The 27,055-nt window shown below is 47.8% G+C and overlaps 2 protein-coding genes across 3 annotated transcripts in view; one reads left to right on the top strand and one right to left on the bottom strand.

Annotated features, from left to right (window-relative positions):
- Positions 1 to 17,898, bottom strand: part of OPHN1 (oligophrenin 1) — a 63,743-nt gene extending 45,845 nt beyond the window's left edge. The window contains exon 1 of one of the 2 annotated variants that reach the window (XM_074147120.1): positions 17,721 to 17,898. In XM_074147120.1, coding sequence (XP_074003221.1) covers positions 17,721 to 17,874 — 154 coding nt within the window. In that variant the 5' untranslated portion in view covers positions 17,875 to 17,898. The remainder of the gene's footprint in view (positions 1 to 17,720) is intronic. The other variant, XM_074147121.1, reaches the window with a different exon arrangement.
- Positions 17,899 to 18,350: 452 nt separating this feature from the next.
- Positions 18,351 to 26,366, top strand: YIPF6 (Yip1 domain family member 6). Its single transcript, XM_074147976.1, has 7 exons — positions 18,351 to 18,410; positions 19,249 to 19,377; positions 19,912 to 19,990; positions 20,412 to 20,454; positions 21,488 to 21,613; positions 21,721 to 21,878; positions 22,470 to 26,366. The coding sequence occupies exons 1-7, from the start codon at positions 18,372 to 18,374 to the stop codon at positions 22,586 to 22,588; spliced, it is 693 nt and encodes a 230-aa protein (XP_074004077.1). The 5' UTR covers positions 18,351 to 18,371; the 3' UTR covers positions 22,589 to 26,366.
- Positions 26,367 to 27,055: the final 689 nt, after the last annotated feature.

Genomic DNA, 27,055 nt, shown 5'->3' with positions numbered 1-27,055 from the left:
ACGATGGGGTGTTAATTGGGAAATTAACAGAGGGATGGCTCTAATGGTTGACCCCGCTGCAGCAGCGCCTGCTGGCACCAGCGACCGAGGGGACAGAAGATGCTCGTGCCTGGGGGGCTGTGTCCCTGTGGGGTCCAGCACCAGTGCCTGATGCAGGGCAATGCCATGCACTGTGGGAAGTCATCCCCTCCCTCAGTGGCTCCCAAATGGTGGCGTGGTGACAGCAGAGGATGGGGAAAAGGCAGGGGGGGTCAGGGAGAGAGGGATGAGCTGCAGGAAAGCAGCTTGACAGCAGGAAGGGGCCACTGCGGCCAGCAGCTGGAGCTGGGCCGGAAGAGATCAGCTACGTGGAAAAACTGGGCTACATCTCCACGCCGGGAGAGATAAGCCCATGTTATCCCTCATTTTAACAGACACAAGGAAGTTTTTCCCCCCCTGATACAAACACACGCTGCCAAACACCCGAATCTCCCACCTGGAGAGAGGTGGCTGCAGGGTCTGCCCTGCTCACACAGCACCAGGAACGCGTGCGGAGAGCCGGACCGTCGCTGGAGGAATAACACTGTGCTTCCAAGCCAGGGGTATCCCTGCGAACAGCCTGCGAAGTCTCATCCCCAAAAGGTCCTGCCTGCTCTCGGTACAGCTCAGCCCCACTTCTGTGGAAACACACCAAAACTAATTCGATCAGGAATCCTCTAGGATTCTCCTTCCTTACGGCGTTCAGTAAGCGATGCCAACTTTCACAATTTGCGGCCACAATAATTTACTCTTCTAGTAAAAAGAAAGTCCCATCTCTCTGCACAGAGTAACCCCAGCCGAGCTGTGCCCGGCAGGAGGGAGGGAAGGAGTGCCAGCTACAGCCTCGCTACAGCCCTAAGAGGTACACCAAGAACTTTCTGGTGGTATTTATGTATGTAAAAACATACCTCCAGAGACCGCAGCTGTTGAGGGCTGTGCCCCACAGCCTGCTCAGCAAAGACCTAGCAAGGATTCTCATTTCAACCTTTCACGGCAACCATCGATAACCAAAGACTGCAAACACAAAAAAGTTGCTATTTTTGCAAAACCCATGGGCTTCTGAAAAAGCATGGATTACATCTGGGAGCCCTAAAATGGACTGTGGTGCTGCTTTTTTGCCCCAGTGCTTATAATTTAAAATAGGAAACCATCTCCACAGGACAGACCCCGTGGGGGAACACAGCCCTGTGTACCACCTAATGCTGCCAAAGGGATGAGAGGATGCGGCTGGAGAACGGGCACGAAGGTGCTGCTCAAGGGTCTGTGATGCTCAAGATGTCAGAGATGTATTCTTTAATTAGCTTTGTACTCCTCAGAGGAGGGTCGCACTTATTTAACTTTCTATCTGTGTGATTGCAACGGTCTCCTGTTGCCGAGAGAGGCAAACGTGTCCCTGAGTACATGGAAATAGAAGTGTCAGTGACAACCCACTGGTGACAGCTACAGGGACCACCAGGACCTCTGTGCACCAGAAAAGAAGAGCTATGCTTGGACCGCCTCATCTAATACCACAGGGACACAACATGATGTTGGGTGTCACAGAGGTACAGAGAGAAAGCAGGAGGATTTTTAGAAATAAACACTTTAAAAAAAACCCCAACAATAAACCTCCTACTGCGTAGAAGATTGGTCACAGAGCACACACTCCACATCTGCTAGGACCAGCCTGCCCCTACCCTCACACAGGTTATTCACACCTAAACAACCCTGGCTAACTCAATTATTTTACATTTTATTAGCTGTGCAGCGGTTGGTAAATCCAGCACCATCTCTACTTCTCCCTAGGGAACAGCCAGGTAAAAATCACTGCTCCTCCGGGAGCCCACGGGCCAAACGGGCAGTGGGTTCAGCAGCTCTTTGGCTAATCCTCAGTCGCACGCTGCTCCCTGCACAGGGCACTGCAAATTAAGGAGAAAACAAAATAAAAATGACAAAACCTCTCACCCCATCACTATAGCAATCATCAGTCGGTGACAGGAAGTGCTTAATTTCACTTGTCTCCAACCAGGCTACATACAAAGAGGCAAAAGCATGGATAGCTGAACCAAAACAGCCTGCACCGTCCCCGTCCTGTCCCTGGGAAGGGGATGGGACACCCCTGCCCACACTGAGAGGCGACTTTAACTGGTCTCCCCGCCTGCGCCGACACACAGAAACAAGCTGCTCCTAAGCTTCTGTATCTGCCAGACCACAGCGTTGGAGGTGCCCTGCCCAGAGCAACTCACCAACAGCTTCAACCATCCATCCTCGTGACTACTTGTAATTGTCAAAATCTTACTTCAAAGCTGGAAAAATAAGGAAAAAAACCCAAAGGATTTGGAGCTACAGCAATACAAATAAACAGATCAAACGTAAAGAGGAGCTCCATTTTTGTATTTTGCTCTCCTCTTCTCCAACTTGAAAACAGAAATATCAAAACCAGCCACACAATTTTTTTTTTCTTTCAAATAAGCAAACAAACAGAAGACAATAAAAGTTCATTCTGTACTTAAATAAGAACATTTTAAGCCAAGAACAAATTTTAGGGTTAGGAACTGAGCTCTGGAAATCCAGTTTTTCAAGGGAATGTTGCAAGACCCTGATGCACAGCAGCTGATGATGCACCTACATTTCCTCTCGATGCTTGGTCACTACGGAACATTTTCTCCTTCCTCGTGGAGAGCTGAGCAACGGGACATGCAGAACATGAGAAATACCAGTTTTTCCTCCAGCAGGCAAATGAGAGGGCTGTGATCCCTGAAGGAAAAAGAATGTGCCCATTGTTACTGACTCCCACTGAAGAATTTCCCGGGGAGTTGCATCATGAAGGAGATGGGAGTTCATCCATGCTGCCACCCCAGAGATGAGGTTCTGGATGTGGTACCCGACCCATCGCCTCCAGGGGATTCTCTGTACTTGCAGCAAAGCTTTACGAGCCAACACACAAAATGTTTGGCCCAGGGGCTGGATTCTGTTCCGAGCCCTTGTATTTACTCAGCGTGTACTAACTGCATCAAGTCCCACCAAAATACCTCAACTCTGAATCAATGAAGTTACCCTGACTGAGCCCAGATGTGCCATTAGGAACGTGAGTAATAAGTCCTGACTCACAGAACACTCCTAAATACTCTACAGCTGCCTGAACACAAAAACATGTTGATTTTTTCAGATGAGGGGGAAAAAAATAAAATAATCCTCCGGTCAGCCTTCTAGGTAGCCCCAAACCTACACAAATTGACACAAGCAAGGAAAATAGCAGTCCTGTTGCTCCATAAAATAGCAAAAAAATCTCACAAGGAAAATAGCAGTCCTGTTGCTCCATAAACGAGAGATATTTATCATTAGGTAATTAAAAACCAGCCCAGGACAGTGTAGACAGTGCTCTGCATTAACGCACAGCGAGTTGCTTCCGAGTGCCCCTGAAGGCCTTCTGGATGCTGTGGGGATTCAGAAATACTGACACATTTTACAAAGGCCATTTTTCACACACTGACAAGGGTTTTCCACTTGCCAGAAGTAAATGGCTAGCACCAACTTCTAAAAATAACTTGCTATATTTAGCTGGACTTTACAAATCTCTTGCAAAGGAATTTACTGAACACCTAATACTTTTGCTACACATTTATCTTCTCTAATCAGTCCTTTATTGACAGAGTCTTTTATAAACTGCCACATCACTTCTGCAGTTGATCCAGCGCAGGCTCCAGGGAGAAGAGCAGGGCTGTGATTCAAGTATAAATACATTTTTCAGTAACTCTCCCTACCTAGAGGCCTTTTGCTTTGCGACGCGGTTATCTGCCCTCTGTACCATTACCTAAACTTACACATCACCCTTCCACTTTCCCCCCGCCTAATGCCTGTTTCCTATCCTAAACCTAATTTTTCATTCTCCTAAATTCTGCTCCTTGCCCAGGTAACCTTGTGGTAAGTGCACAAACTTGCTCAACAGGCTTTTTTTTTTTCTTATTTACTCTTTAATTAAAAAAGACCAACACAGCAAATTCTTTACATTTATCATATATTCCTTATGCTTGTCTTATCTTCCTTATTGAGCGATGGAACCTCTCACACTTCAGAAAAGCTGGCAAATCTTACCATGCTGGATTGAAGAGCAAGGAAGTTAAAACACACAGAGAGGCTCTTCTGGTCTCCTCATCAACAGCTCAGAAATCAGGCAACGTATCAGCTCAGAAAAGCAATGAAAACAAAAAGCAAACAACCAAGGTTGGAAGGATAACACAGTTTTGGGGTATATTGGTCTGTTTTGGAGAAAACTGGGAGTGATGCAGGTTATAGTTTCTGGGAAGAATGATGCATTCTTCTCCTACCTGTGATTAAGTACATACTAATTATCGAGCATAACTTTTCTTCCCTAGACCTTCATAGTGATAGATACCATTGATCAGGAAGAGAATAGCACACCAAAGCCACATTTTAAAGTAAAGACATGGAGAAGACCATTCTCCAATTGACACCCATTGGCTTATCACAGAATCACAGAATGGTTTGGGTTGGAAGGGACCTTAAAGATCATCCAGTTCCAACCTCCCTGCCCTGGGCAGGGACACCTCCCACCAGACCAGGTTGCTCAAAGCCCCATCCAGCCTGGCCTTTAACCCCTCCAGGGATGGGGCAGCCACAGCTTCTCTGGGCAACCTGCTCCAGTGCCTCACCACCTTCACAGTAAAGAATTTCTTCCTAATACCTAATCTGAATCTCTCCTCTTTCAGTTTAAAACTGTTACCCCTCGTCCTATGGCTCCACTCCCTGATAGAGTCCCTCCCCAGCTTTCCTAGAGCCCCTTTAGGGACTAGAAGGGCCTCTAAGGTTCCCCCCAAGCCTCCTCTTCTCCAGGCTGAACAACCCCAACTCTCAGCCTGTCCTCACAGCAGAGGGGCTCCAGCCCTCCAAGCATCTTTGTGGCCTCCTCTGGACCCGCTCTAACAGGTCCATGTCCTTCCTGTGCTGTACTGGTTTCCTGGAGAACGGCACTTAAGCCGTATTTTAAAGGTTTTTATAAAGGACAGTGTACAGATTTACTTTTTAAAATTTTTGCTGCTGAAATACCAGGACAGTAATGATCTTAAATTCCTGCAAAGCGCAGGACCTTCAGCACATCCTCCTCCCTGGCCAGGCAGGGACAGAGGGTGCACAGATCCCTGCGTGCTCTCCCCATGAACAGCAGCACGACAAAAGCATTGCTGGCACCAGCACTTCCCTTAATGCTCCTCACGATGAGCGAGAGGTAAAACTACACTTTGAATGCCTGAACTCCTCAAAGGATAATTTTTCACCTCTGGCGTTTTTCTGGCCTTTCATACCGATCTTGCAGCCCTGCAAAGCTGGAGGAGTTCCTTCAGCGAAACTGGAAAAAGACACGAGGCAGACGGCCCAGAACACGTGGCTAACTGAAATGAAGTTAAAAAAAGATTAGCAGCCTTAGAAATCAGCAGAAATGTTGAAATGCGCATTAAGAAATACTACGACTATTATTTGTCCCAATCATATATGCCATGACATCCATCCAGTATGTCAGAGGGGAAGCGACCAAGTTTTCTCCACTAATATTAACCCCCAGGTTTACAGATAAGTTGCATTAAGAAGAGGTCCCACCACCCCAGAAGACCAAAGGTGCTGGGAGCAAATGACTACAGTCAGTGCGTCTCATACGTTATTTCACCCCCAAACTCTCACAACAGGAATTCCTTCGTTCACAACTCAGCTCCCAGCAAAGCCTGACCATTTAGGCAATCACTATTTTTTGTATTTCAGTTGAGTTAAGGCGATGCAGAGGAAAATGTGCTTCATGAAGACCACCTGAACACCGCACCCAAGGGTGCCAGGAAGTGATGCCCGAGGGCACCGGGCTCAGCACAGCTCCAGGACAGGGGTCCCACAATCGAGCTCTGCCCCTCGCTGATACAAACAAGCCCCACGCAGGACATTTCCATTATAAGACTCATTTTCATCACTCAGTTGAGCTCCAACAGGAATAACTATTTTTTGTGCAAATGCTCAAAGGGTTGCAGGTGCAGAGAAGATTCATCGAGAAGGAAACGCTACCGCAGCCCTTTGGTCCACCATGGACCAGATCCCAACCGCGGGGGCTGGTTGCTTCTACACCTGCATGAATTTCAGACCACGTAGTGTCCAAATCCAACCATCACTACAACAGTGAATTGCACAGCACCAACCTGAAGTGTAGTAAACCCAAGCAAATGAAGGAGAACCTGCTGAGAACCACAGCACGAGGGGAATGCTACCCAGCTCCCTGGCTCTGCAGGTACCAGCACCGCAGAGGAAGGTGATGCTGGCATTCCTGCGCTGGGGCGGTCAGCAGCTCCCAAATTTGTTACTGGAGGGTTCCGAGGGCAGCAGCAGGGGGATGGTTTCCTTCCAAACTTCAAGTACAGAGGCTGTCGGAGGCCTGTCCCCTGCAGGGGAGCATGCCCAGGCTGCCCCCAGGTGCAGGGATGGCAGTGCCGGGTGAGCCATGGCCGTGGCAGTCGGGCATCGCTGCGGGCACCGGGGCTGCAATTCAAGCAGGCGGCCAGATGGAAGCAGGGTGAGGCTCGCAGGTGGCTCTGCCCGCTGCACCTATTTATATACCTATTTATATCACCATCCCATGGAGGCCGGTTTCTAACAGCCTTCTCCAACCCTTGGGGACAAGGTTTAGGGATGCCGAATAAAGGACAGACTCTTTGAAAACTAAAAATAAAGCAAAAAGCTGAGCCATGGAAAACAAATGGATTTTTTTTCTTCTCTCAGGCTGAGCAGCTCGCCTCCCCGGGGCACCAGGAGAACCTCGTGCAAAGTGGGCTGGTCAGTAAGGACAGGGCAGAGCTGTACGAATCCTTGCGGCGCTTCAAGCTGCCCGGAGCTCCCTGGCTCCAAGAGCAGCCGAGCAAGCTTTTGGCAACGGCCTCTTTGGCGTAAGCAGCAGGAGAGGGTGTGCTCCAAGAGCCGCGGCTCCCTGCTGTACAAGCAGTACGAACACAGAGAAAACAAACATGAAAACAACAGACTCTTATCCGGGGCAGAGCATTAGCAATCCCCGCAGAGATACATCTTATGATCTGCAGAGCCATCAGATGCATCTCGTTTCAGCTTTCCAGCGGCCACCCTTCCCAGGCAGGGGCAAGGCGAGGTAAAAGCAAGCGCTTTTGCAGGCGGCTTCAGGGAGCGAGAGGAGCCAGCGGCTCGCTCCCCCGGCACGCGATGATTTCAGAGTTTCCTTCGATAAGGGCGCAGAGAGGGCCAGGCAGGAGGCCAGATGAGTCACACACGGCACAAGGGGAAGACTCGCGAACCGCTTAAGAGCCATCCGAAGCGGTTCAGCGCAGGGAGGAACGCGCATCCCTCCTGCTCCAGGGCTGCCAGTGCGGACATGGCCCACCTCACACCAGCCAGGACCACCTGGGAGCCCCCTGGGCACCTTCACCCCACCCTGCAGAGCATCGTTAGGTGTCCTTCACCAAGAGCTACCCCACCTCTGCAAGCCCCACATCCCACAAGGACTCGGGGGTCCAGCTGTGTGCCTCCACCACAGAGGGTCCCCTGACACCCTGCAGGTACCCAGTTCATCACTTGATGGCACAGGAACAGGTCGTGTCCCTTGTTCTCCAGCTACAAGGTTTAGTAAGATTAATAAAATTACTCTTGTTTTAAAAATATCCAGCCTCAGCACTTCATAATCAGTCTTGGCTGGAGGAACAGGATAAAAAAAGGAGAGAGAACAGGCTACAGAGAGCAACCTGAATTCTGGGCTTACTTATCTTTATAAACTTTATCACAGGCCATTCAGCTGCTCTTATAGTCATTTGAACAACTCGTGACTGCACGTTCACCTTCATGGAGAATTTGGTGACAAAAAAAAAAAAGACACCAGCCCCAAAGGCAGTTTTCAAACGTGCCCCAGAAAGAAAAAGCCACCATGACCTGGGGATCGCCGGTCCTGGAGCAGGAGCTCAGGACCGGGGCGGTGAGGAGTCTGCAAGGCACAACAAAAGCCAACGTGGAAAAGTCCACCATCACCAGAACAAAAATGAGACTTTTCCAAAAGCTTTTCTCTGCATCAGAAACTCAAATAGGTTTACACTTTTGAAACGTTGATTTAATGCTTGTAACTGCCGCCTGCCGAATTTCACTGGCGGTTTCAAAGGAGCTCTCATTTCGGCGTGCTCAGCGTCGGTAAAACAGCACTGCTTGTTTGCAGGAAAGAAGTTTGTCCTTTTTTCCTATAAACCTCACTGTTCTTCAAACCGTCTCGAAGCTTTGTACTTCTCAAGGGCTGTGCTGAAGGGCAGCGTTCCCGGCAGCGAAGGCACCGCGTTGGAAGCACCTAGGACCGCATCCCAGCATCCACGGCACGCTCTCGCCCCTTTTCCCACTGGAGAAATGAACCATCTTGGCATTCCAGCTCCTCCTCACAAACCAGATCCGCAGCTGGGCAGCCAGAAATCGGTGCCAGAGCCATGTTTTCTACATAGGTACAACGTGGGACGAGCAGGGCTGTTGTTGCTGCTCCACTAAGCTGGGCTGGGTCACAGGGGGACAGAAGCCACCCATGAAAAGCTTGTGGGCGAATGTGGGATGCCACATGTGTAGTTACCAGTGTGCCACCAACAGAATTAATAAAATATTCCAAAAATTTCTCAAGACAAAAGCCAAAAAAGCTGAGTCTTGACACAGTGACTCAAGAGGAAACTCTTTGGTCAGCAGCAGCGCTGCTGTGAGCCCGTGGGCTGTCAGACACATTACAAAACAGGGATAACACCCACATCCTCCCAGGGAAGGAGCCAGGAAAGGCAACAGGGGATGGATGAAAAGCTCTCTGCACGTCTCATGTGTGGCAGAAGAAAAAAAAAAAAATATATAGTTAAACACATGAACACGACTTAACCTCTTGCCCTTGGCCCCAGCGTATGAAGGCAATTTCTCTCTGAAGAATATCAGGGCACTGATCGGGCTGGCAAAAGCCATCACAAAATATTGTGCATTGGTTTGTTTTAAGCTGGAGCAGGGCTGGTCCAGCCGGATCACCCACCCCTGCGCTGGCAGGGAGAGGGCTGGTGCGTGGTGCTGCTGCCAAATCTAACAAACACACACCAACGAGCCCCGAAACAACTGGAGTAGGCAGATACCGTGCACGCTCCTCAACTTTCCTGCCTGCATCTGAAGATACGGCTTTGGGGTTGGGGGGAGGGTTGGCTTTTTGGAAGAGTTTTTTTGTTCCTTTTTTTTTTTTTTTTGTTCCTATTGTTTTTAGTTTCTGGTTAAAGCATGTCTGGTTTAGATTTGCACCAAATTGAGGCCCTAGATTCTGTGCACAGTGCCTACAGCTCAGGAAAAAGAGCTGCTTCATCGTCTGCCGGCTGCAAAGAGAATCCCCTTTTCCTACCTGTCCTGAGGATGCCCGCAGAGCGCGGATGCTTGCCAGGGAGCACGGCATCGGCAGAACATGAGCTGAAGTCCACTGAGTTGATGTACAGATACAGAAACTTTTTTTTGCAAGTTGAGCTGCTGCAGGGGACGGGGAATTTGAATTCCCCCTCCACTCAAAGGCAGAGACACACTCCCATCGAGGAAAAAAAAAAAAAAAGGTGATGTGATTTTTTTCAGTGGAAGGAATCACATTTGGTGGATAGCATTATGCACATCCTATCAGGTCAACGATGCTGGAGTACTTCCAGTATCACTTCTGCAAATGGTATTGTGTGTTACCAGTACTGCAGAATGCTGTGGTCTCTCCCACGTACAGATACACACACACACACACAGAGTTTATCTACTCAAGGCCTCCCAAGGTCTCTGTGAACAGAGTCCAGGTGTTCCTGCTATCACCACTGCCATGAGATGGTGCAAACCACAGCCTGCAGTGCTGTAGCACAGTGATACTCAGGAGCACATCGGTCTCCAGATCCTCAAATAGACATTTTTGTTCTGTGTATCTCCTTTGCAGAGGATCCTCGATGTCCTCAATGCTTTTTACTTACTGAGTGTAATTGGTTTAGGTCTAGGAGGTGTCTAGGTATGCACAACATCACCCTAAAGCAGTTGATTGTTTTTAAGCAGGACATAGGTCTGATGTCTCTTCAGAGCTGAGAAGTTAGGAGAAAATTTTAAAAGCTATCAGCAGGGCTGATAGCTCCAGGGCTACCTGGAGCCCTTACTGGATGAAATCCCCAGTGGGGATGGAGAAGACCAGCAAGGAACAGACAAGTGCAAGGAGAATACATTATTGCTAGAGGGGAGTGATGTATTTTCCAGCAAGTCATTTTTCCCCTGCTAAAGTCCAGAAACAGCTTAACACCAGCTGCTATGGTGTAATGTGCTCCAGGAGCAAGGGGGAAGGTGTCCCCACAGCAGCGAGCCATCCCCTTCTGGAGAGTCAGCCCAAGGCAGCTCCTCCCAGTGCTACCAGCATGGGTGGAAAACCAGGTCCGCAGTGAAACAAAAGACTTTAGTGATGCTCCAGTGGGAAAGCGTGAGGGAACAAGCAACGGACCTGCATCTGCGTTTCTTCTCTGCAATGCTTTCCCCAACATCCTTCATTTTGAAGGTGACTGAAGGCAGTGGGGCTGATATCCAGCTGAACTCAGCCGTGCTCCGGGCAGGAGCACTAAGTCCTTGCTCCATCTGCAGCTTCAAACTCAGGTTCCCTCTAAGCTCATCATTTGCCATCTCCTAATGCAGGAACGGCAGACCAGCCAAGCTAACGAGGCCACCGAGACCTTATTCAGCTGACTATACCCAGCCAGGGCCAATTTGTTCGGAGAGTTGTGCCTATTGGGACAGGGTCTGACCCTGCATCCGTTCAAGTCAAGGCTCGGGCACAGACTACTGCTGGGGCGCAGCACCAGGATACTGGAAGAGACAACCGGAGGAGAAAGAAGAGGACAGATCCATCTTCAAGAAGTCAGATCCGCTCAGCAGCAGCTGCATTACCAATCCGGGCACACGACCAGCCCCTTCACACTCACCTAGTCATTGGCATCAGAGAAACTGCTTATACAAGTCTTGTTTGGACTCCAGATTCCTCAGGGTATACTGGGCAGTTTAACAAGCGCCTTTCCATGAGACAGAAGGCCTCTCTGTGCATCTACACAGACAATTTCTATGCACATCTTCATTAATGTGCCATATGCTGGCTCACAACTAAGCTGTCTTTGTGGGACAGGATATTTTTAATGCAGGCGCCTCGATGCCAAGCTCTGCCTGGAGTGCAGAGCTAATGTTTGCCTGGAGAGCTGCAGCCTTTCTCATGCCAGCAGAAGGACACGCGTGGGACAGACTCATTCCTCTTCCTCCTTTTCCAGAGGAGCTTTAGGTTTGTTCGGACATAGACAAAAAACAGTATCTGGCTGTGACATACTACAGTGACAGATTCAAGCCTTTGTCTCTACAGACTCTACATGAACCAGCACAAGGGCTTTCTGCGGGAACTGGGCAGACGGACCATTCGAAGGCTACTTTAATCTCATTAAAATACCACGTTCTGTCAACACTCTGCTTTCTACACTCCAAGGCTTTAAACTCTCTAGCACCACCTCTAACAGCAGCACAGAAACTTGTCGAGAATAGGTCTGCCACGCTGAGGCCCCCGAGCCAACAAGCTAATTCCCACACACGGCACCGCAGATGGATCTGTGGGGAAGAGGATGATGGTGGGACCTTCCCTGGGTCCCCCATTCTCCCCAATTCTAGGGGAGAAGCCCACCCAGTCCCTCTTGTTACAGACTGCCACGGCCTTTGCAGGCACAGACACCTCTACACATTCCTTTATAACATTAGCCTTCCAGGATAAAACACTTGCACTGCTTGGGGAGGCTGCTTAATTAACATGCAAAGTCAGAAGCAATCCACAAAGCTTTATGCAGTACAGAAATAAAGTTCAAAACCATGTATGCAACATTTGCATGAGAACTCAAAGCTCCTCCAGCTTCAAAGAGCAGTTTACACCATTGCAGCACTTGTACATGAATAAAAAAAGGCTCAACTTGACATTTCTCAAACTCCATTTGATATATAATTGCAAAAGAAGATCAAAGACCAGGCAGAAATAGACGGTTTTGCATTACCACACACATAGAGTGGGGCGAGCAGGAGAGATTCCAAAAAAGAACGAAGTATTGAGCCACAGAAAGAAAATGCTGTGAAGAAGCCATTCTTACAACCACGATGATGCTACAGAGTCACCTACTCCTGACGTCCTTGCTTGCGGCCTCAAGCACAGAATCACAGAATGATATGGGGTTGGAAGGGACCTCTGGAGATCATCTAGTCCAACCCCCTGCCAAAGCAGGTCCGCTCAGAGCAGGTTGCACAGGAACGTGTCCAGGCGGGTTTTGAATGTCTCCAGAGAAGGAGACTCCACCGCCTCCGTGGGCAGCCTGTTCCAGGGCTCTGCCACTCTCAAAGAAAAGAAGTTCCTCCTCATGTTTAGGTGGAAGCACAGAACCTGCAGTGAGTTTTGTCTGTGACGCCAGCGCTGGCCACCACGGCATGGGGCTGTGAGCTCTGAGACACAAACCAGCTGCTGCTGGGGACGGGTCCCCGGTGCCCACACCGAGCCCTGGCCAGCCCAAGGGGACGGACACCAGCCCAAGGGGATGGACGCCAGCCCAAGGGGATGATGGACGCCAGCCCACCATGCTTTCAGGGGTGAGTGAAGCAGCCCTGAAGCAGCGCTGGCCTAAGGAATGCCAAGGAACTGTGCCTCAGGTGAAGATGCTGGCCGGCCACCCCAGCCCTGGGAGGAAGGCTAACCTCCCAGCCCCTCTTCCTCCCTGGCCAGGGCCAAGTCACAGCAAGCTTCAGTGCTGCCAGTGCAATGTATGGGACCGGGACCGTCACTCAGCACTGCCAGCGACTCTGTGTACTCCTGGCACGAAAAAGAAGGGACGCAGGCAACTTTATAACTAAAATAACTCACATTTCTGCTTCAAAGTAACTTACTTACTATCACTGACTTTCACCCCCAACATTATTACAAATGAACAATATTTTTCTCTGCTTTAGTCGGTTTAATTTCTCATTTGGCACAATCTTATACTTAGTCATCTCATGGTGTCCCACGTATAGTCAATTGTCAGGGGTTTCTCAGTCAGCAAGAGCAAAAAAAAAAAAAAACACACTTAAAGGCAGCAACTGTGCGACTGTGAGGAGCCACACCAGAACGTGGGGAGCTGCACGGCACTCAGGAAGGCTTCACCCATGGTATTTTATTTTATTTATATCAGCAGGTAACATGTCAGAGTCGGGTGGGTGGGGTGGAACCAGTTTCTCTTAATTCCTTGAAAGGCAAGAGGAATTTAAGGCACCGAACTGCACCCCTCATTGGGGTAACAGCACCCCGCTTCACACAAAACCCTACCTGCTCTGCAAAAGGCGAAGCTGAGGCACGTAGCAGACCAAGGGGAGCTGAATGTTCCCCTCCTCCACGGAGTGGGATGGCACGACTAAAACCACGAGCACAAACCTTCCCATTTCTGTGAGCTGGGGCAGCTGGGGAGAGGCTTTTTGCAGCCCCCAGACAAGCCTCGTGCTTTGGAGCAGGACAAGCCATGGCTGCTGCTGGAAGCCCTCCTTCGGCTCGCTCCCCAGTCCTAACAAACCCAGGCAGGAGCTGCTCCTGGCTCTGCCCCACCACAAACCCAGCAGAGGCAGGGCTTTCCAGGGACGGTTTCCAGCCCTGGCCCCTGCACAACCGCGGCGGGCAGAGTCCTCCCTCCTGCTTCTCCCCGCAGAGGAGCAAGAGGCGGGGAAGCCCTGCTGCCTGGGAAAGCACTTACCCCGCAGCCCTGGCTGCGCTTCCAGCCTCTCCCTGGCTTGGGGAAGGGAAGGGAACGGGAAGGCAAGTTCAGCTTTTCATTAGAAACGTGAAGGGAAGCTGAAGTCGGCAGATTTCTGAAGAGGAGTGGCAGCTCGGAGCAGATGAATTTCTTCACCAAGGCCCATGTCCTCCCTGCTGTGGGTCCCCGCTGCCCTTGTCTCCCCAGGTGGGAGCTCAGGAGCAGCAGTTTGGGCTCAGCGTCCAGCAGGACCAATGCCCCCAAGCTGTGTCGACAGATGGACTCCCTGGAAGGGACAATCCCCGGCAGATCTCCATGCCATGCCTTCTCCTATGGGAAGGGGGGACTCGCCTCTCCTCTTCTCCAGGATAGCGGGTGGACACCCACAAGCAGGGTTCCCCTGAGCTTTCACTCCTTGAGAAAGCGCCAGGCGCCTGCGCCACTGGTGCGTGCCACACGTGGGAATCACCGAGGGAAAGGGATTAAACGACTCTTCATCCAGATCAAGAGGAATTCTCCTCTGAGGAAGGGCACGGGTCACAGCAAGCCACCAGACCACTGGGTATAAATACCAGTAAAAAAGTCTGGAGTAGAGATGTGGCTGCCTTAAAACTGCTGGCCGCAGTACATCACAGCCAGGTCACACTCGCAGTGATTCACCGCTCGCCATCCCTGACCACGGACAGGATGGAGCGGATGGGCTTAAAAACTGGGAAATGGAAGGGAGTACGTGCATTTGTAAAACAAGCAATCTGTTTAATTAAAACCCGCACCTACCAGCTAGACATATACTACTGGAAACATTTAATATTACGCATTTACAATTCCATGGTACTTGAATGACTTGTTTAAAAAATTTGCGCCCACGTTCACATATTAATTTTCTACAAAGACAATTATGGTGAATTAATCTACCAGTAAAAGGGCTACAAAAAAGTCAAAAGACATCCAAAAACCTCCAAATAGAAGTCATTGAAGTAGCACTTATTAGGTGTCGGATGCCTGGCTTGAGCTGCTGACATAATAAAATGATACCAAGTGTTTTTTTTAATTTTTTACCTTCTAGATACTCTGATGGAACACTCCTAATATTTTACTACCCAGCAAGTAGGCTGACACAACTTTAACTGCCTGGGCACTTTTAATAAGAACACTGCCAGCAGCCAAGAAAAGAACAACATAAGTGCTCCCCGTATCACGGACGACTCAAAACCACCCGGCTTCACCCGGAACATGAATTGATGGTCCTGCAGAACCCCACAGAAAGTCACACTCACTTTTTTCCCCTATTACTTGGCAAATGGAAGATAAAAGACAGCTTTGGGCTGGTTTTTGAGTCTAAGTGTGGGCTGTGTTTATGGCAAATCACCTAAAGTCCAGCAGAGCCTATTTTCCCCGCAATAGGGAATAGGGAACTGCATTTCTTTTTTTGGAAGCCTGCAAGAGCATTGCTGCGTTTGCATAATTTACGCGGGTGCATGTGTTTGTATCCAGACCGTGCTGCACCCGAGTCTTTTGTTCGGCAGTTTCCCATCGCGGCGTCAGGCTGAAGGGCCGGCCAGCTGGAGACAGCAGGTGTCTGACATGTCTACAAGTCCAAGCAAAACGGGGGACTGATTTGCTTTAAATCTTACTCTGGAGTTTATTCATTAATTAATCAGCAAACAGGCAGACAATATATACATCTGTAAAGTCAGCAGAGGTCTGAACTCAGGGAGTGAGTCAATAGCTTGGAACAGTTTGGCCAAAGGTTTAACCAAGAGGGTGCCTCACCCATTAAAAGGGTAAGGCGGAGGATAGGACCTCTGGACAGATAACAAGTCCAACTGGAACAATCACCATAATTAACCCTCTACCCTTGATGAAGAAATCTCACTCTCTCTCCTGGTAAAACTATCATCACCTTTGCTTCCGAGTTATTGTGGGATAGATCCATCCCACAGCGTTGCCAAGGAACAGAAATGAATCATCAGCCACCGCTGTCCCCGACCAGGAACCAGGACTTACATCAGCCCAAGGTGTTTAGACAACGGACAGTGAGTAGCCCCAAATTCCTACCCACACTCCCAAGTGGACAGGATTCAGAGAGGAAATCCTAGAATATTTATTTTTATTTTTTAGTTATTTGTTAACTGAATGGGAAGGGGTGCTGTGCCCAGCAGCCTGCTCTGCCAGACCACCCCCCTGCCCTCTGGTTCAGCTGCGCTCTTAAAAAAACAAACCAGCACAAAACCACCCCCACAGGATTTCAGGCAAGAAATGTGGGCTTTCCTCAGTTCTGGGGGGTTATCTGTGCTGTCTGGGTGGACTCAGTTTCCTTCTACTTCTTCCCTTCCTCTTTGGCCAGTCTCACTGCAGGGACAGGTCTGCTGACCCAGCAAAATCCCCTCACATCCCTACTCCAAGCGCAACATTAGTGTTTACAAACATTAAAAAAGGAAACAGTTTTGACCAAAGCGATGAAGAAAAAGCAAAGTATTTACATCAACAAGCAGGCTTGTTCAAATCGTTTTGGTTTTCATTTTAGTTTTATTTTTTTTTCCCGGGACTGAGCAGAGATTTGGGATTTGGTTTTTTTTGTAGTACATTTTAGCATCTTACAGCCCTACGACGTCTGCTGTCTCAGTCACACCAGCTTTTGTCTTCGCTGTTTTCCAGATGGGCAAACACAGGCTATTCCAGCCACGGCCTTGATAACGAGGAAGCTCTGAATTATTCTTAACAAAAGGGCAGCCGCTAAACCTATTAATACCAACTAAAAACCAACCAGCTGGCAAGAAAAACAGCGCATGATCAGAGGCCGCCCCGCTAATTTTTTTTAATTTGTCTTCACTTGGGCTGATGCAAGCGCAGCGTTCATAGCTGCTGTGCTGCCGTACACCTTTGGCCATATTTTTATGCACATTCATAAAAGCAGATTAGACATGAGAGATGACACAGGAAAAATATACCTACAGGGTTTTTTTTTTTTGTTTTTTGGGGGGGGAGGGGAGAATCTAAGCAGAAGAACAGGTCATTAAAGCGTCAAACACGCAGGACTGTGTGGTTTCAGATGACACAACCTGGCCCAGGTACCTCTGATGGTCCCAGACAGCACTTCTGAACAAGTGACTCCCTTAAAGTCCACACTGGAATCGACGTTTAATTGTAAAAAATTCTCATCATTGTTAAAAAAAAAAAAAAGAGAGAAGAATTTACCCATAACAAAAGAAGGACTAAGGAGTATCTCTGGATGGAGCCCTCTCATTCTCGCAGCGGGCCACCCCAGGGAAGCAGGGCTGGGTGACGAGGTGACCCATGCTGCCCTGGCCACGCTCCACCCATTCTTTGCCGAAGCAAAATAATCCAGCGTCTTCCCTAAACACGAGATTATTCTCCTTAAACGAAGGTGGTGCCTGGGAGAGCTCAACCGGCTCAGCGGCCGATGCTCTGCGACACTGGCGGTGTCAGCCCAGCTCACCCAGATGATGGAGTCCAACCTGTCCCCGTGCGGGGCCACCTCCGGACGGACACCCAGGCGTGACGGGAGGCAGAACTCGCCATCCATGGCCTTGCCAGCCCACCCCGATGCCATGCTGGTGATGAAGGCAGCTGCCAAGCGCCGGGCTACGGGGACAGGAGGCAATGGAAGCAGCTGCCAAGCATCGGGGTACGGGGACAGGAGGCTCCCTGGGAGCCAAGCCGAAGGCGGGCTTCCAGAAACACGTCTGCAGGGTTGTGTTCAAGGAGAAACCCCGTTCAGCCGCGGGCGGAGAGGCGCCGGCTGCTGCCGGGGCGGCCATGCAGAGGCCCCATCCCCGGACCAGCGCCGGTACCGATACGGCACATCCCCGGCGGTGACGGGCAGGACGCGGTCCCCCGGGCCCTTCCCGCTCCCCTCCAGGCTGGAGAACGCCGGGCCCCCCGCCCCTCCGCCGCCTCGCTCACCCCGTATGGCGGCGATGAGCGCGTTGCCGTCCTTGATCACCTCCTTGATGAACTTGTTGGTCCGCTCCAGCTCCTGCTCGTAGCACTTCAGCCGCTCTCGGAAGTCGGGGCTGTCCAGGTAGCAGTCGCTGAACTCCAGCGGCGGGTGCCCCATGGCTCCTCGGCGGCCGCTCCTCCCGCCGCCGCCGCCGCCGCCGCCACCGCCGCGCTGCGGGCGCGGCTACGGCCCCCTCCCTCCGCCCCGGGCGGCCATGCCGCCGCCCCGGCCCCGCCCCGGCCCTGCCCTGCCTGCCTGTTTGCCTGCGGGGGCCGGGCCGCGCTGGGCCGTTGCGCTGGAGACGATGCGACCCCCGCCAACCCGACCCCCGCTTCCGGCCGCCCCACCGCTGCCGGGATTTGTAGTTCGGCGGGGCCGGCCCCGGGCAGTCCCGTCCCCCCCCCCTCGGTGCCTCCCGTCCCGCCGCCGCCGCCGCCGCCCCTCGCCCCGGGCCCCGAGCGCGGCGAGGGCGCCCCCTGCCGGCGGGGCGGGGCGGGGCGGGTGGGTTCCCGCCCCCGTTGCCATGGACGCCCCTCGGCGGCGCGTGACGCGCCAGCGGTCGCGGCGCACGGTGATGACGTAGGTACGGCCTCCACGTCGCCTGGGCAGCCAAGATGGCGGCGGCGGAGGGGAGCGGTGGCGGTGGCCCGTTGGTGAGTGGGGCGGTTATCCTGGTCCTCCGGGAGGCCCGGCGGAGCTCGGCTGCGGGGTTGAGGCTGCGGACCGGCGGTGCCCCCGGAGCTCCGGGCTCTCTGGGCTCGGGGAGCCGGCCGGGCCGGGGCACTCGGCCCTCCCTCCCCAGAGCAGGGGCAGGCTGCGGGGGGAGCTGGCAGGCCTCGGCGGCCGCCGACTGGCGGGGAGGGCGGGAACAGGGAGCTGTCGGCCTCCGACAGCTCCTTCCCTGCGGCTTGTCCCCTGCCCCGTCTGCCCCAGAGTTCGCCGTGGAACCGGTCGGGCTGTTCTCTGTTTGCTTACATCTGTGGGAACTCGAGTGCTTTAACCTGCTGCTTGGGTGGCGGAAATAATTTGTGTTAGCATTCAGTGCTTAACAGCCTTGACTTTGTGCTCAGGTTATAGATGTCTGTACAGTTTCTCGTGAGTGGTTTCCCCACAGAGTCCATGAAAGACAGTGTACTCCTGTGCGTTGGTGTGGCTGTACATCTGGCAGGCATTACGTTACTTAAAAAACACAAACAAGCTTTTTATTTCCATCAGCTATTGCTGTCTAAAGAATGGACAGAAAGCAGGTTACTGGGAGTTACTGAAGGAAACAGAAATGCTTTGCTTATGCATGTCTACTCGCCTCTTTAGACCGTGAGCTGTTTAAATTGAGCAGACAACAGCTGGGCTCTGTTCTTGAATGTGTTATCAAGTGTCGTATCTTTGAATTCTGAGCAGCTGTTTTCATCCTAAACCCAGTTAAGAAACAGCTGAAATGAGTATAAGCTGGTTTGTATTTCTTCCTTTCTAAAGGTTTTAAAAAACATTTAGTTTGCAGGTCTCGCAGATGTGTCAATATCTGAAGACATTCCAGTGGAAGGGGAGATTACTGTTCCTGTGGGATCCCACTCTCCCGATGAAGACTACTCCACACTGGACGAGCCTGTTAGGGATACTATTGTGAGTCTATGCCTCTGTCTGTAATAAAACAGTGTTTTTCTGAATGTCTTTGGCCAACCGTTAAACAAAAACTGTATTTTTACATAAGTCTATGTGACTTGTACTTCACTGTAAGTTTGGGGATTTTTTTTTTAGAACTAGCCATGTAAAATGAATTATTGTAGGTCAAAACCCATCTGAATAACAGTCCTAAAATCTCTCTGTGATCTTAAAATCTTTGCAAGGGTAAAGGCCTCAGATGGAGCTTGGAAAAAAACTGTCATGACTAATAGGATTCTTCATTAATTTTCTTTTCCTAGAGGAGCAAACAAATTATGGGTCTTGATTGGGTGTTATTAAAAGATATAGTATTGTGGTCGTTAAGGAATTTAGAAGAAGATGGCATTGTTTATTGCAGAGGATGCTACAGAAATCTTTGGATTGGATCGTGTCTTGATTTGCCATTGATACTGCTTTACTTCTATCTTTTGACTTTTAGTTGTGAACTGTAATTTTTATGAACGGATAAATTAAAGTGTTCCTTCTTTATTTCAGATGAGAGATCTGAAGGCCGTTGGGAAGAAATTTGTCCATGTCATGTATCCAAAGAAGAGTAGCGCGCTCCTCAGAGACTGTACGTATGAGAAGAATTTCAAAATGTTGAAAGGATGTTTTGCCAACGCTTTGCCTATGTTGGAGAAGGAGGAGTTAATGGGAAGAGGGATTCAGCAGTGTCTGTTCCATGTTCTTTCTGCTGTTGTAGAACGCTGAATAGCAAACGTGAAAAACTGGAGTGTTGCCAAAGCTCTTTAAAGGGGGAACGTGTGCCAGAGTATGTAGACGAGGTAGCTTTAACAGTAGGCAGGCTTTGAATAAATTATGTTATAGAATATGGTGTAAGATGCTAAATAAGAAAATTTTAAGAAAATGTAATATGGAAAGTAATACATTGGGAGTTGGAAAAGGAGCTTTATTACTCCCAATAAAATGAAACAGCATCATTCTATCTGTCATCTAAATGATATTTATGATTTTATTTTTTCCTTTACCTGCAGGGGATCTTTGGGGCCCTTTGGTGCTTTGTGTCTCACTTGCACTGTAAGTACCTATAGTGGGTGGGTGGATTTGGGTTTTTTACAGTCTTTTACTTTGGAGAAATGAGAAATTAAAACTTTCTGATTACATATGTTGAGATCAAGTTCATCTGATCCTTCTCTGGTCTTCCGCAAACACTGCCTGTTTACATTTTCTTATAGAATGTGTTTGTGACACTTCAAGCCCATTAGGACCTCCCTTCTTTAAATTTAGGATTTAAAGCTGAACTCCTCCTAGTCCCCTCTCTTAAGAATGATTTTATTGAAAATAATTTATTTTATCCTGATTCACGTTGTCCTTGATTCTGATGCGTTTGGCCGATTTTGACCCTAAAACCTTAGTTAGAGAGCTGCAGTGTTATGTGCTACATATCCTGGAGAAGCGATGGAAAAAGAGAGGCTGTTGTAGGAGTTCATAGATGGGAGACGATGGTGGCTCCCAGGAGTTTCTCATGCTCCACTGGAGCATATGTGTGCAGATCTGCCTGTGGCAGGATGGAAGTGTTAGTGATATCAACAAATGGAGGTGCACTTGTGTACTCAATGTACAGAAACCATCCAGTAAAACGTTGGTAAAGCTTTAGCAGAAGTATGCAGTGTGATTTAAGTATTGAAATCAATGCATGCTCAATTTCCCAGGCTTTATGTTGCTTGTGTCCTGTAGTTGTTATGAGCTTTCCTTAAGGCTTTCATGTTTTACCGTGCACTATACTGCCTGCTTTGAGAGTTTACCAGAGTTTTAGTACTTTAATTTTCATCTTTTAGCCTGTTGTCTATGGTTTTATTCTCCTCTATATGCTTACCCTGTCTGCAAAACAAGTAAACAAATGGACTGAAATACCCTCAGTTGAGCCACAGTCATTTTCGTTTTCTATACAAAATTGAGGATACTACTAAAAATAACAGATGAAAAATGATTGGTCTAAAGCTTAATTGGAAATCAATGTTTCGGGCTCCTGTTCTGCTGTCTACTCCAAGTCTGTGAAAACTCAGGTTGTCGATTGCAAATGATTCCTTTTATCTGTTACCTACAACAGGATGCTTCAGGGTGGATCAGCAGACAGTAAAGACGACGGAGGGCCCCAGTTTGCTGAGGTGTTTGTCATCATCTGGTTTGGCGCAGTTGTCATCACACTAAACTCAAAGCTTCTCGGAGGAACTATGTGAGTGCTGGGTTATTTAGTAGCAGTTAAAATGCTCCCAATGCCTGGAGTCTCTGCAGTCCTTTGGTTTGACTACTTTTTTCCCCATTTCTGTCTCTCCATTCCAGATCTTTTTTTCAGAGCCTGTGCGTTCTGGGTTACTGTGTCCTGCCTCTGACAGTGGCGATGCTGGTCTGCAGGCTGGTTCTGCTGGCAGGTTCTGGGACTGTCAGCTTCATTATACGGCTTATTGTAGTCGTAGCAATGTTTGGTTGGTCAACATTAGGTAAGTACCTTTTTGCATTATATAATATATTAATTTCGCATGCTGCTTAGGGAGGTAGATCTGCAAGCATTCCATTGGGTGAAGCCGATGGGAATTTTAGTTTAAGATCTTTTCCTAGGCTGCTGAATTATTGTAGAAATGGTTCTTCCCATCCTTTGTTGGCAGAGATTCAGCCTCTGTCTGTGCTCCTGCTGATTTTCATGGTCATATGCAAATTGCCTTTGGCAGAAGGATGATAATTTAATATTAAAGCCCATGTGAGACTAATGGGTATTTTATTCCGTGATCTATGTTATGTTATAAATGCTATTAGAAAATGCTAATTTCGTACAGATGCATTTGCAGTATTTCTCCTGTTCTTAATCTGTAAGTATGACTCTTGTTACAGAACATTAATCAGCATTCACCTATCCATATGATAAAGTTTTATTTGATGATTATAGACCGTTGGTTGAGCAACGGATTACTCTCTTTTCTCTTTCAACATAACTGTAATGCAGATCGTAATTCAAATCTGTTAACATCTGCAGTGGATCTTAGACTTTTAGTTTTATGCTGCTCACACTTCCAAGTATTTTTCTTTTTCCCCAGCATCTACAGCTTTCCTGGCAGACAGTCAGCCTCCGAACCGCAAAGCTCTTGTTGTGTACCCCATCTTCCTCTTCTACTTTGTTATCAGCTGGATGATTCTCACCTTTACACCTCAGTGATCTCCGATCAGAAGAGACTCTGTAATACGGACTGAAGTTTTTTCATGAACGCTGCTGCAGTTAATCGTTGGCTTTATCTCCTTCTAATTTATATATATAGAGATATTGTAAAAAGGCAGGTTATGGGATAAAGCCAGAGAACTGCAAAAATTGGTCGTTTGTGTGTCCCTCTTTTTGAAAGATACAGAGGTCCAGCTGCTGAGGGGTTTTTTATTTAGCCCTGCTCTTTTGTTGTGTTAAATAAAAAATGCCCACTGTCACAGGGATTATTCTGGCTGAGGAACAGAGTGGGAATTACTGGAATTTCCAGATGTTGGGTAGATGAAGACGAACTTACAGGATCGCACGACTTGGCAGAATTCTTGCCTATGCTTGGATTCTCACTGAAGATGAATATGCCTTATGAAATAATAGAACTTCATTGCTGTTACGCGTTGGGTAGGGAGGAAATATGTTTGACTCCTTTTTCGTTCACTTACAGAGTGGTGAAATGTATATATAGTGCATCATAGGACTGTGAGCTTTTCACTTTGAAATCAGATTTCAGCAAAAAAAGTTGGGTCCATTTTCAATTAACTGGAGCTGGGTGGATGGGAGCTGCCTTTGCTCATATTCTTGTGTTGTGTATTTATGTTTCATCCCTTCATATGTCAAGAAAGAGCATTTCAGCCAAATGCCTTCAACACCGGAGTAACACTGGCTAATCCATGTGTTGCGGGAGAGGGAGCGTGTTTACATGGGATAGTTAGAAATCTTTTCATGTGACCAGAGATTAGAGAGTTGAAAGTCCTGGAGAAAGAGTTAAGACTGGTTTGCAACAGGGACTTAGCTGTCACTCTGTATATTGAGAATGGAAATTTCTCTGGAGAGTACCAAGTGGAAAAAAAAATAATATATATATATAAAAGATTGTGTGAAATAAGTTGAGGTTTTGATACCGCGGTCTTTGGGTGCTAACGTACCACACCAGGACGTATGCCCCAAAGTTTTAAAATAGGTTGGAGGAAGGAAACTAAACGATGATGAAGGTGGTGGCTGCTATGAAGTAGGATATGAATTCCGGTCTTAACTGTTTGTATGTGACTTTTCATTTGGTTGTTTACATGGACAGCGTTTCAGCATAAATGCATACAAATTTGCATATTGTTTCTTTGTACTTGGATGTGAGAAACTTTTCTATAGGTGGGTTTTTTTTGTTGTTGTTGGTTTTTTTGCTTTTTTTTTTTTTCCTTAATACTTTATTAAAAAGGGCAGGAGGTTTTCTTCTCCAATTCCCTGTAGGTGCACTTATGTACCTTTCCTGGAGAACCATCCCCAGGTGTACAAGTGTGTCATTTGTATTTCGGCATAGCTTTTGAGACCTGGAGAATTGCTTTTTGAAAACTGTGCAGAAATTATTTATCTTGTCCGTTATTTTCAGTAAGCAATTCAAGGAGAGAGCTTTGAAACATCTGGGGGTGGAAAAAGCTGCTGTTAAAATGTTACTTTTCCTGAAAAGGAGCATTTTTATTTTTTTTTCTTTCCTGTAGTAATGCAGATAAACCTGAAACTGATGTCCGTGGATCCTGCTGATGTGCAAATATGCCTAACTTATATTTATGTATGAAAGTACAGTTTCTGCTGTAAGCGCTATAAATATTTGAACAGTTGGGATGGAAATTTCTAAATGTGCAGCTTAAAAGTACATTTTTGCATTTCTGGGAGTGGAGAAAGAGGGAAGGAAAAATCAGTTTGTCCCTGCAGGGCCCCAGCTTTGCTGTGGAATGGTTGTTACCAGCAAGTACGTGTGAAGGTGATGGCTTTTCCCTGCTGCCTTCCTTATGCCATGGTCTGTGGCCGTTCTCAGGTGCTGCAAGAGGACCTGGAGTGTTTCATACACGTGGGTATAAAATGGAAATAGGGAATTTTTAAACTTCCATTAAATTATTACTGGTATGAAAAGTGATTTTTTTCTTTTTAAGTGCACGCTTTTCCATGTATTTGAACATTAGTTTAGCTTTATGAAGCTGAAAAGAAATATTCAAGGGAAGTAGATAGTAAAGCTATTGATGGCTACAGGGGGATTCTTGGAAGCAAATCTTTCTTTCCTACTGCAGCACAAGAATTTAACCATACTTTTAGAGAAAGTCTTGGAATTCTATCTCTGTAGTGTCTTGTGACTTAAGCTGGTATTATATCTGAAAGATAATCAGAGTAACATTTAATTGATCCTGTATCTTTTTGAAATGAAGGAAAATTATTTTTAAGAGGAATTAAAATCCCAACTTTTTCCTTGCTTTTTGATTTAGATAAAGTCTCATCCTGGTTTGTTCTGTAACATTGCTCTTGGCTTATATAAGAGAGAAGAAAATTATTTTTATTTTAACTAGATTTACTTTTCAATTGGTCACCTAAGTTTCTAGTCAAGAGGTGTTTTTAATCAGGAAGAGCAGGCAGAAATCTACTGGTTATATGGTGAAGGTGTGGTTGAGTTTTGACTCATGGCGATCCTTTTTTAGTACGGAAGCCATCATCTTCTAAAACTTTAAAAAAAAAAAAAAAGTGGATTTATATCACTAAAGATGTAACTTGCCCCAAGGTTTTAGCTGGCAGGATGCAGGTAGGAACCTGGATTTTCTGAGTTTTCATGCCTCCAGTTGAATAAAGTTACGTGTCTTATGTACGGTGGGTTTTTAAATCGTCGTTTCCTGTAGCAGAGAGTAGAGGACGTGAATGTCCTCGGCCAGGAGTTGCAGTTGCCGTAGCTCATTGCCTGATTCACTTTGCTTCTCTCAGCTTTCCGTCCTCTTAGCTGTGCCTGATGCCAGCTCGCTTAAAAGCACGCAGTATAACTTGTCAAAAACAATTTCCCCACTACAGTGTTATAATCGGTTCTGGAAGCGCTTTGCTAAGAGTGACTTGGCCTTTTAACTCGAAGGTGATAATCTATTGAAAAAATGTAGCCCTTTTTATAAGTAGAATGTAATTGCTTAAAAAGGAGAGAGCAAGTGCTGAGCATCAGTGGAAATGAGCGTCAGATCGATTGATTGAAGATTAACCGTCTTACGTGACTTAGAATAATTAAGAAGCCAATTTAGTTTGTTCCTCAGCCACACTTGGATGTTCTGTAGAGCCACTGCTTTTATTGAATTGGCTTGTCCCCCAGCAAACGAGTAGTTCCCAAAGCAAACTAGATGTGGGCACGTTAAAGCACGACTGAAAAATTTTAGGTTTAGGCAAGTGAAATAGAATCAAGCTTATTTGATATTCGCAGACTGCCTAGAATTCGTGTTGATGATATTCCTTTGAAATGACGGTATTACTTGAGAGCGCCGAGAGTCCCCTGTTCATTGAATGGTACTTCATCGCGTTCAGCCGGTTACAGACCCTGTTCCTCCAAAAATGAACGTGGGTAAGGGATCCTTATAACCGCAACGCAGATCTTTAGTTTGTTATGAAAATGTATGTGATAACTCAATTGTCGATGCTTTCCAAGGGAAAAAAAACCTCTCTTCCTTCTCGTTTAAAGCCGGCTGAGGGAAGGGTAGCAAGGAGAAAAGCGGATGTCTTGCCTTTAATGAAGTGTTTTAACTTTTCTGTAAAGGAATTGGATGATTTTCTGATGTATAAACCAGACTTTCTTTCCTACTAAGATTTTTTTTGTTGTTGTTTTCATACTGTTTGTCAACTGAAGTTGTTGTATGTGTTCGAATTTAATTTTGATCTATTTAATACCAGTGAAACAAGAATTTATTTGTTTTAACTTTAAAATTTATAAATTAAAACACACTGAAAGGCGTGTGGGCAGTGGTGGATTAAAAGCACGGAGCAGGCTGAATCTCTGGTTAGTGGTGAAGAATGGGGGTGTGGGTGGGAGGCAGCACCTTCGGCTGGCAGAGCCTCTCCTAAAGCCCGGAGACACTCCAAAGGGATCCTGCCAATATTTGGACAAAGAAAGGCATCATTTTTATACAGCCTGGGAGTTTGGAGTGAATTAGAAGAAGGTGGGGCAGAAAAACAGCTGGATTCTCTACTGCTGTGCCCATGGAGTGCTTTTGAACATTTGATTTGTGTGTCTGTGCATCAGTGAGTTAATAGATGTTGGTAGAAGCACCGGGGTGGGTGTAAATCCTTTCTCCCTCTGCTAGAAGACGTGCCGCTGTTCAAATGCGTGTAAATATTTGATGTTCTTACGTTGTAGCCAGTCGTGCTAATGTTTTCTTGGAGCGAGGACCAGAGCAAGCTCTGATCTGTGTACGTTGGGCCGTCGTCCCACGCCGGGCAGGGCTGTAGGAGATCAGGACTTCTGCATTCTGTGGAGAGGAAAAAAAAAAAAAAGCCCTCAAGTTCTTGTTACAGGTCCATGAGAGAGATGCCCCAAGTGCCAGAAACCCTCAGGTTCTGCAGGGATGAGATGCTGAAGGGGAGCTGTGTATTGATAACAGCAGCAGGACAGAAGGGGGAAAACCTCCCCAAATCCCTGCCCAG

This window comes from Numenius arquata, chromosome 5 (genome assembly GCF_964106895.1).
Source record: "Numenius arquata chromosome 5, bNumArq3.hap1.1, whole genome shotgun sequence".
NCBI lineage: Eukaryota > Metazoa > Chordata > Aves > Charadriiformes > Scolopacidae > Numenius > Numenius arquata.
The sequence above is the reverse complement of the archived record's forward strand: the minus strand, read 5'-3'. Positions and strand labels throughout refer to the sequence as shown.